Source organism: Acanthochromis polyacanthus, chromosome 9 (genome assembly GCF_021347895.1).
Source record: "Acanthochromis polyacanthus isolate Apoly-LR-REF ecotype Palm Island chromosome 9, KAUST_Apoly_ChrSc, whole genome shotgun sequence".
Classification (NCBI taxonomy): Eukaryota; Metazoa; Chordata; class Actinopteri; family Pomacentridae; genus Acanthochromis; species Acanthochromis polyacanthus.
Window position 1 is genome coordinate 16887916 of NC_067121.1, and position 10736 is coordinate 16898651.

At 39.9% G+C, this 10736-nt stretch overlaps 1 protein-coding gene and 1 long non-coding RNA gene across 2 annotated transcripts; one reads left to right on the forward strand and one right to left on the reverse strand.

Annotated features, from left to right (window-relative positions):
• Positions 1 to 4064: 4064 nt before the first annotated feature.
• Positions 4065 to 9298, reverse strand: LOC110964493 (alpha-amylase). The gene is made up of 9 exons (XM_022213248.2): positions 9131 to 9298; positions 7773 to 7919; positions 7298 to 7495; positions 6787 to 7017; positions 5752 to 5885; positions 5278 to 5500; positions 5065 to 5186; positions 4809 to 4934; positions 4065 to 4254 (listed from the first exon to the last, which is right to left on the reverse strand). Exons 1-9 carry the CDS (start codon positions 9296 to 9298, stop codon positions 4065 to 4067), a joined length of 1539 nt encoding a protein of 512 aa, XP_022068940.2.
• Positions 9224 to 10238, forward strand: LOC127535511 (uncharacterized). The gene is made up of 3 exons (XR_007944344.1): positions 9224 to 9309; positions 9840 to 10005; positions 10087 to 10238. It is a non-coding gene; the product is annotated as an uncharacterized LOC127535511 (long non-coding RNA).
• The last annotated feature ends 498 nt before the right edge of the window (positions 10239 to 10736 follow it).

A 10736-nucleotide genomic window follows, 5' to 3' on the forward strand; every position in this document is an offset into this window, starting at 1 on the left:
GTCAGAAGAGATGGGGAGGAACATAGATATATACAAACACTAGATGTCTCGAGACGGAGTCGGCGGCGTCGTCACTTGGCGGCCATCTTAGGACAGGGGACTGCTCTGGCGCACTGTACTGTAGTCAATGGTAAGGTGGATGATTTCCTCACTTTAACACTCATAACTCGCTCAATTCTTGATTGATTTACAAACGGTTTAGTTTATTACAAACCTTATTAACGTGGCTATGATTCAGGCTCAATTCCGAAATCGCAGCTTTTCGTTTTGAAAAATGCGGCATAGTTGTGTGTCTTTTCTGCCTGGCTACTCACATTGAAGATGGTGTTACTCACAATCTGATTTTCAATTATTAGGTTTTCCTGAGACCAACGTTTTTTGAGAACCTAATCTTTAGGCGAAATTACATTCTTTGTGGTTGTGGTTGTATTTATTTGCTTGTTAAGAGACTTTGATTGAGACCTTAGACTTATTGTTTGTATACGTCTATGCCTGGATTAGTTAGCCTGCAGCCGAAATGCATTGTGGGTAATGTAGGCACCAGGTTCATGAAAAGAAAAGACATCATCTCTTTCTGTTGTGCATTGATTTTGGTTGAGCTTTGTTTTTATCTGTGCATTAGAAAGCTGATAGTCATAAAAAAGTGCAATGCTAAATAATAAAATTACATTTACATCCATTTATGCTGAAAAAAGCTGATATCTGTGTTCATTATTATATGAATTCAATGGTTTTAATTATTCTTATGTAATCAGTAAAACAAGTACATCTCTGACGTTTATAACAAACCAAGCTGTTGTAAAATCGGTTGAAAATTGAGCAATCTACAGTGATTTTAAAATCCATGCTCCATTGACTTTAATGTTATGAGTGATCGAGCAGCCCTGTCCCAAGATGGCCGCCATGTGGCGACGTTGCTCCCCATAGGCTGACAGCGCTCATGAGCCATCTAGTGTTTGTATATATCTATGGGGAGGAATGAGAGAAAAAGAAGAGTGAGAGGAGGAGGAGGAATAGCAAGAGAGAAAGAAGGGGGAGCGAGGGGGAGAGCATGGAGGAAGAGGAAAGGGAAGAGCAAGAGGTAAAGAAAGGGGAAGCACAGTGAGGAAGCTTGGAGGGAGGGATGAAGGAGGAGGGAGAGCATGGAGGTGAGGGTGTGCTCCACCTGGAGCAGTCTGGCGAGGAGCTGCAGTCCGACGTCCTCTGGAAGCAGAAACAAACACAACATTTCAACACAGACTCTCAGGAAACTGGAGCAAAGAGGTGAAGCTGCTCAAAGAGGGACGTTGAGGAGAACCTCAGAGGAACTCAATGAGGAACATCAGAGGAGAACATGTTGCTGCACACTGAGTCTCTGACTGATTCCAGTTTCAGGGTTTCACATTTCTGCTCAGAGATCAATCCAGAATGAAAACCTCTGACCTTAAATCCTCACCTTGTTTGTCTTTAGTCAGCAGAGACTAAAACACACAGAGATCTGCAACATCACAAACCAGCTCTCATGAATGTTCCTCATTTTACTTCTCCCTCGTTTCATATCTATTAGACTTATTTTAACTCCAAGTTACATATATACTGAACATCACAATGTAAAACACTGGTGGCAGAAAAATAGGGTAAAATAATGAAGATAACAGGAAATATCTGTGAAGTATTTAAATAAAAATAATGTAAAAAAAAGTATAACCATAACAATATTATTATATTACATATTATATTTGCTGCAATACTACTACTAATACTACAACTAGTACTACGACTTGATAACAATTATTATTATTATTATTATTATTATTGTTTTTGTTGTTGTTATTGCTGTTATTATTATTATTATTATTATTATTATATTCTTATTGTACTTCAAATTAATTGAAAAATATAAATATATATGTTCTATTATTTTTCTTGGACAATACAGCATTTCACTATTTTTGTTAACAATAATAAGACCATATACAACTATGATTATAGATTAAAATAGTGGAAATAACAAGAAATAACTGTAAAGTATTTAAGTAAAAACATTATTAAAATACAATTAATTAAAACCATTATAATGATGATGATGATGATGATGATGATAATAATGATAATAATAATAATAATAATAATAATAATTAATTATTATTATTATTATTATTATTATTCAATTTCAAATTATTTTAAAAATATAAATACAGAAATTTGCTGTTATTTTGCACTTGGACAATACAGTATTCCACATTTTTTAAACAATAATAATAACAATATTGTAAAATTCAATTCAGTTCAGTTTTAGTTATACAGTGAACCCTCGCTATAACGCGGTTCACCTTTCACGGCTTCGCTGTTTCACGGATTTTTTTAGTGCAGTTTTTTTTATGCTTTTTTTAAACAGTTCATTGTGTTCTGCATCCTGATTGGCTAAGGGACTGACCAACGTGAACAGTCTCCGAGCCTCGTCTCCTCTGCCATACAGGCCAGCGCTGCCTGCTGTGGAGTGCTGGATCATTTCTCTCCTTGGTCTCCATGTAGTGAGACACCCTGAAAGACGGAGCCGACGGAGCAGCCTTATTCTTTTCTCCCGCCGTCTCTGGCCACCGCAGCCGCGCTTCCCTGGAGAAGAGCGCGGGCGCGAGCCTTCCCCACCCCGACTGCTCCAATTGATTCAGCCGGCCCGCTCTCTGAGGCAAGAGTACCGCCGCGGCGTCCACCTGGCTGCAGCTGCAGCGCTCCCCCAAGTGCAGTATTGTATAATAACTGTAAAAAAATAAAGCTGACTACTTCACGGATTTCGCATATCGCGGGTTCTTTTTGGAACGTAACCCCCACGATAAACGAGGGTTCACTGTATAGCGCCAATTGCAGTCAAATTGTCTCAAGACACTTTACAGAACCCATATACCTGACCCCCTGAGCAAGCACTAAGGCGACAGTGGCAAGGAAAACACCCTTTTAACAGGGAAAAAAAACCTTGAGCTCTTTATGTGGGGGGACCCTTCTGCCTGCTCTAAATATAAGCTTTGTCAATAAGGAAGGTTTTAAGCCTGGACTTAAAAATAGAGAGGGTGTCTGCCTCCCGAACCCAAACTGGGAGCTGGTTCCACAGGAGAGGCGCCTGACAACTGAAGGCTGTGCCTCCCATTCTACTTTTAGAAATTCTAGGAACAACAAGTAAGCCTGCAGTCTGAGAGCGAAGAGTTCTGCTAGGATAATATGGTACTATCAGGTCTTTAAGATATGATGGAGATCGGTTATTAAGAGCTTTATATGGTAGAAGAAAGATTTTGAATTTTATTCTAGCTTTTACAGGAAGCCAATGAAGAGAAACCAGTACAGGAGAAATTTGATCTCTCTTGCTGACTCCCGCCAATCCCCTGGCTGCAGCATTTTGGATCAACCGAAGATGTTTGAGAGAGCTATTTGGACAACCTGATAATAAGGAATTACAATAGTCAAGCCTGGAAGTAATAAAAGCATGGACTAGTTTTTTTTGCATCACTCTGAGACAGGATGTTACTGACAATATTTCTCAGGTGGAAAAATGAAGTCCTACAGATTTGTTTTATGTGTGAGATAAAGGACATGTCCTGGTCAAAAATAACTCCAAGATTCCTCACAGTAGTACTGGAGGCCAATGAAATGCCAACCAGAGTAACTATATGCTTTGAAAGCGAGTTTCTAAGATGTTTGGAGCCAAATACAATGACTTCAGTCTTGTCTGAATTTAGTAGTAGGAAATTACAGGTCATCCAGGTCTTTATATCCTTAAGACAGTCTTGCAGTCTAGCTAGCTGATTAGTTTCATCTGGCTTCATAGATAAATTCAATTGAGTGTCGTCAGCATAACAGTGGAAATTATTGCAGTACTTTCTAATAATATTGCCTAAAGGAAGCATGTATAATGTGAACAGTACTGGTCCTAAGACAGAATATTCAGATACCAAAATTAATATCTGGATACCGCCGTAGCGAACAAATATTGGGATATTCAGGATATTTGGGTCCAGCCCTAGAATAAATAACTCGATATGTCCACCATTCAAGTTTAAAAATTAGGATTTATTCTAGTTTTAACAATGTGTTCACAGCTTAGATTCAGCATGGATGGCAACAAAGGGGTCTTCATCTCTGTTGCTGATTTTGAAGTGGGCTCGGCCATCACCACCAACTTGGATCTGCTTCCCAGTGCACCTGCTTCCTTCCTTCTGACCAGAAATGACATCACAGTAGGTACCACCAGGCATGCCAGTGTTCAGGGTCACATCCAGGTTCCTGGAGGATGAAGACAAGGAACATGTTATTGTTAAAACCACTCCAATGTCAAAATTAAACTTTCTGTTAGAATTTTGCCTTCCTACTTTGCTTATTTTCTCCAAAACACAAACAAAATTGTAAGTCAGTAGTATATTGGTTAGGGGGAGACAGGCTTTGCATCATGGAGAGAGAAGTGACAAAAATACTGCACATGAATGAAGATAAGATGATATTATTATTTGAAAATTCTGAAAGTTGTCTTCTGTTCAATGACAAGACAATTACGTTTTCACAACTTTAGATATTATTCTTGGTTACAGAATTTCGGATTGGGAATTGGTTATATCAATGTTGATAGTGAAGGATTTTAAGAGTTAGCAGGGGCCACCATGTTGCCACGTAGATTATATACTACCATATTGGTGATGTTCATGTGAAAAATATTTTGCTAAGGGCCTCAACAGTCTGGTAGATGCTAGCATGCACCCACTTCTAGTTCCATCCATTTATTTAACCTCATTTTTTCAGATTTTTTTTTTTTTTTACAACCAGTTACACTGTCAACTTCTTACCAGTCATCATTGTTAAAGACGATGAAACCACGATCACCACGTCCAAAGGCAACCTGGTTGCTTCCGTTGTCCCACCAGTTGGAATGAGGCTGTCCATTGACCACATTACGGAAAATGACCATGTTCCTAAAGAGCAGATATTTTTATAAAGTCCGATCATACTTTATACTTTTCACGTCAATATGACCAGATAGAAGTGAATCATGTTCTGTGTGTAAAGTCAGTAGTATGCATCTTTTGCTTTCTGACAACTCACTTGATCTGACGCCATCTGTGCTCACACACCCATCCATCTCCACAAGACTGGTCAGGGTTGATGGGAACGGGCTTGGTGGATCCATCACCATGGCTGGGAGGGCCCATCCAGTCATTCTGATCCTTCAATGATCAGCGAACGTGTTTAACAAAATTATTCCAAATACACACTATTGCATGACTGCATTTCAACATTACCAAAGAGACAACATACTTTTCCATTCACGATGTTGCGGTTCCAGCGGAAGCTAGACATAACCCTGGTTACTCCATAAGGATGAGCCAGCATGTAGCCAACAGCCATCTTGTAGAGTCTGGAGTCCCAGAAGGTAACAATGGATGCACCACCAGCACCATGACCTCTCTGGTTGTCATGGTTGTCAACAAACACCAGAGCATTGCCATTGGCCATGAAGCCCCATCCCTCTCCCCAGTTCCTGCACACATGAATACAATTCTACTAATAACTATTATTTTGGACAAAGTATTGCCATACTATTTCAACTCAGAACCTCTTCAATGCACCACTTCTGGTCAAACAGGATTGATGCAATTAAGAAATTATCTGTCAAATCTTGCAGTAAATTGAGAATATCTTATTATTGTTATCTCATGGTTAAATAACCTCCTGTGTTGCACCACTGTGATATACTGTAGGATTTAGGCGCACCGACACAAACACACTTACTTGGTGTAAGACAGCTTTTCGCCATTCCATTTTCTGAAGACAGTTCCCAGTTTGGCGCCATATTTGAACTCAGTCACTCTTCCAAGATGGGTGTACTGTCCAGATGTGATGGGCTCACCTCCCAGATCAATAACCTAGGGAAAAAACAGTATCTAACTTATGTCATCCATGCTCTGTAAATAGGTATGTTTTAGATTAACTGCACCATATCGGTGAATTTTGAACTGACACAAAATAATACAACAACCGATATAAACATGTTTCTGTAGAAAAACATGAATGTCCTTCATGGTTTTTATTGAAGACATGGCATATATATTCTAAAGATCGCAGTCTGTTTTTGAGCTTTACTTTTATCTATAATGCCACCATCACAGCTTCAAAGGTAAAATGAGCTAAAGACAGGGGCTGTTATTAATGAAATCATAACCTTTAATACAGTTTGAGAAACAAGTTCTTCAATTGTGACTGAAGCGAAAAGCACAAAACCTTGCTTTCCTCTCTCTACATGACAGTGCACATGAATCTAACGATCCAAATTGTGTTCCAAATTAAGCATCATGAAATAAGCTTGCAAAACTCTGACAGAATTTTTTCTGGAATAGAAGCACAGATTAAATAATATAAATCATCCAATCAATCCACTGAGTACACAGCACAATGAGTTGGTTTTAGGTTGGTGAACATATGTGCTGATGCCTTTGTATTTATTCGTATCACTGTAATCAAGAAATGTAAGAACATGGCATGTTACCCTTGTGATTTTTAGCCCTGATTTGTTTAGTTTGGTTGACTCAAACAGCCTTTAGAGGTTGTAACTGTTTAGCATTCTGACTGAAGTAGCTTAATTACTACACATAACATGATGAGATACAGCCATACAGCATGAATATACAGTTTCCTGTATATTCTTAATGCCACAATATGGATATGTAGTGTAAGTTGCTGCTTTTGTCCTCATTAATATTTTTCTTGCTTATTTTCAAGATAGTCCAACATTCCTGTGTGAAAATAAACTTAAATGAGAAAACTGACCTCTTGGAAGATGAAGGGTCTGGAGCCACCAGAGAACCATCTGGTGTTGAGGTTGTGCAGACGACCGTAGACAGCAGACAAGTCACCAGGCCACATGTGCTTGCAGGCATCCACTCTGAATCCAGCTACACCCATATCAATCAGCTTGTTCATGTAGTCAGCCACCTTGCCCCTAACATAATCTTTCTCCAAGGCAAGGTCCAACAGACCAACCAGACGACAGTCACGCACCTGGAGCAATAAATGACATCCAATCCACATCATCATTTATCACGATCAACACTTGCATTAATTCTAATTTTAATTCTAATGCATGAACCATCTATATGTATATGTTTTATTGAACTGTTACCAAACAATATGCCTTCCATTTTCAGACTTGTAATACAAAAACAAACAAAATAAAAATCATAGTTAATGTGACCCTTGCAGTGAAAACTTGTCAAATATGAAATGACAGTAAGGAAAAATTGCAACTGATCCATTAGTTTTTCTCAGTGATATTAATTACCTGATTGACATCACCATAGTTCTCAATATTTCCACTGCCAGTGTGGCACTTGTAGTCATTGAAGTCAGAGTGAGAAAAGGGGACAGTAGGGAAGTCCTTCCTGTTGGCACTGAACCAGCTGCCACATGAGGAGTGGGTTCCCTCTCCACCACCAGCTCCACACATATGATTGATGACAGCATCCACATAGATGTTGACCTGTGGTTACATACAGGATGGAATGCTCTCAGATCACAGATACATTTCTAAGGTGGACTGCCCACTGTTGGTTTGCTATGTTGGTGGTCCAGTAACTCCCAAAATGCCAGGTAACTGTTTTCATAAAACACTTTGGTACTAATGCAAAAATATGAAATTTCAGAAAATGTATCTGATAATTTGCAGATTTGTACAAGTTGTAGATTTAAAGGAGCTGTTAAATGTTATACAATGATGTTCCTAATGCTCACTGAATCACTGCTGTAATGTAATTTACCCCAACATTGTTGCATCTGGTGATCATGTCCCTCAGTTCGTTCTCATTGCCGGATCTGGAGCACAAGTTGTAGCCAATTGGTTGGTATCTCTGCCACCAGGGTCTAAAGGGACCGTTCACCAAAATGTGCTCATTTGGAGGAGAGATCTGAACAGCACACAGAGAAAACAATTATCACTTTAAAAAAGAAATTATTTGCAGATGGAACATTTTCTCTACATGGGTTAAACTGAGTGTACAATTTAGTTATTCATCGGGCTACAGAGGGTTACTCAGAATTCCTACCCAACAGAACAGTTTCTTAAACCAAGACAAATTAGAAATTTGATCAAGAAAGTAATTTTATTCTGTATCTATATTTTTGTTCATAAACCCAAACTACACTTAAATATAACACATCTATGATTAGACATACTGAGGAAGTTAGAGACAAATTGTGAATGAAATTTCAGATAAATGGTGGAGAAAACATGGATGACAAATTGGAGAGCAGACCCTTTTTTTTTTTTGGGATACACCCTAAAAATGGTTTTCTACTATAATCTCAAGATATGAAAGTAGACTTTGTGGATGTGCTTCCTTTAAAGCTCTCCTGAAGTACATGCACAAAGTAAACTTCCACAAAGCAGATTTTGTGGATATACTTCAGGAAAGCTTTAATGGAAAGACTAAACTCTAATTGAACACATTCATAATGTATAGTGCAGTTCAGTGGAATTCTATCTAACTAGAGGTCAAATTGAGAAACCACCAAAAAAAACAGAACTATATTTAGGGAGAAGTTTAAATTAACATGAAATGTCGGTAATAAGCCCTGCGACAGACCGGCGACCTATCCAGGGTGTCCCCTGCCTTCGCCCGAGTCAGCTGGGATAGGCTCCAGCACCCCCCGCGACCCTAATGAGAATAAAGCGGTATATAGAGAATGGATGGATGGATGTCGGTAATGACATCTCTTCCCTTTCGTATTAAATTAAGGGGAAGGCATAATGGTCCAAGAGGGACTATCAAGCCCCCTTAAAAGACTATTTTTCGGATTATTATAAAGCAATTTGTATTGATATTGATATTTTTTCCATCACTCAATTCACTTTATTTTCTAAATTGATTAATTTTCTTTGAAAATAATTGTTTTTCATCCTCAAAAACATGATCAAACCAAAACTGAAGTGCATACTGGCATTTCAAATGTTTGAAACCATTTGGTTTTACTGCCCGTCGTAGCCGCCTGTGTGTAAATTTGTTCATCTTCAACAGGCGGGTTGATAACTGATATCTTTTTTTAAAATAGAAAATAAGGATAATATCCTCCTTCTGTAGACTTGTTTCTTACACCACCTGTGGTCAGCCATACATACCTGAACACCTCCAAAGCCACTGGGACCCAAGAAGCGTTCACACTCTGCAGCGATGTCGGCCCAGCGCCACTCAAAGAGATGGACAATGGCCGTTCTTCCATCTTTGAGGTGGGGGTTGTGCTGGGCGAGGCTGAGCCCAAACACAGCTACCAGAATGACAAACTTCATGATTTCCCTAGGTGAGAGAGAAAACCACGCTAACTCACTGACTCTCCAAAGTGTATATATATGCATTTCCTCTCACTCCTGAGCCAATGAGAACCTGACAATTGTCACCATAGATGTTACACAGGTGCTTCTTTCCCGTGGTTTCCTAACTTTCAAAACAAGCAGAAATAAAAACAGTTTCAAGATATGCACAAGTTGGAAACTAAGAGACATGAAATATGCATAATGTCTTTGTTGAAATAAAATGTTGCTTAAAGAAACAAAGCATATGTCAAAGGGCCAAAGCTTTTTTATATATATAATATATAATATACATTTTCTGAATTGACAGCAGCACACTGCATCTGCTGCATGGAAAATCTGTCAGAGCTCCCTTCTCATCCCCTGTCTTTCCCATCTGGCATCCCAAATACCTCTTTCCCCATCTCTCCCCCTCTCCTGTTTCTCTGCCCTGTCTGTCTTGCTGTCTCTCATCCGCTCCTCTGCCCTGTCTGTCTTGCTGTCTCCCATCCGCTCCTCTGCCCTGTCTCTCCCCCTGCAGCTCGGTGCCTGAGTGGAGTCTAGCTTCCCAGCTGACTCCACTCAGGCAATCAACTACCTCTACGGCTCCCGGACAGCTGACGATCATCGACCTGATTACACACCTCTGCAATAAGAACCGACTCATCCTTCCACTCCCTGCCAGATTGTTGAACCAAGACACCTCAGTCAGTTCACTCTCTAGCCCTCTGTTAAGATCTGTTTAAGTTTGCCTTTTCTTATTTTGCTTTCTCCTGCTCCTCACCTAGGTCAGCTGTCTGGGATCCCCGCCATCCTCCTTCCCCACCGGCTCTCCCCAACCCAGTCATCACCGGTTTATCCCTCCTGGACCCTCCTGCTCATGCCTGGACTCCCTATTCCTGCCTGGACCCCTTCTGTCCCTGCCTGGATTCCCCCCGTTCCTGGCCAACCCCCCCACCCCCACCCCCCACACTCCTGCACTCTGGTTTTCCCCTCACCGAGCCATTATTCACCCCTCCAACAATAAAACTCCTCCTCAGTTCCACCAGCCTTGGCAGTGTGGCTTCCTGTTCGGGTCCGCCTTCTGAGATCGTGACAAAATCAGATTCCGTGCAGCAAAGACAATCAGACTCTTTGTTGGTCAAAACATATGGAAACTCAAATTTGTCTCATTATGTGGCAGTGAGACAGAATTCAAAGATTCAGCAACAATATTATCACCAAAATGTTTCTGTAATACTACATAAATGAGATTGTCTGCAAGTGATTCACATCAAATCATATTTTGAAGTCTTTAATACTTGGAACACAACCGTTTAGCTTGATCCTGCATCTTAACATTTGATTCCTCAGTTCAATAATCAGATGATGTAGCAACAGGCAACTTAAACTTTCTCTCAGATGCAAAATGTGTGTGTGTGTGTGTGTTTTGTTGATG

What these genes read in the sequence shown, in the direction of transcription:
- LOC110964493 (XM_022213248.2), bottom strand. Translation starts at nt 9,298, where the DNA reads ATGAAGTTTGTCATTCTGGTAGCTGTGTTTGGGCTCAGCCTCGCCCAG. An exon ending in GAAAAGCTGTCTTACACCAA is followed by an intron (nt 5,501 to 5,751) that starts GTAAGTGTGTTT and finishes TCATGTGTGCAG; the next exon opens with GAACTGGGGAGAGGGATGGG. An exon ending in CACAGATGGCGTCAGATCAA is followed by an intron (nt 4,935 to 5,064) that starts GTGAGTTGTCAG and finishes TCTGCTCTTTAG; the next exon opens with GAACATGGTCATTTTCCGTA.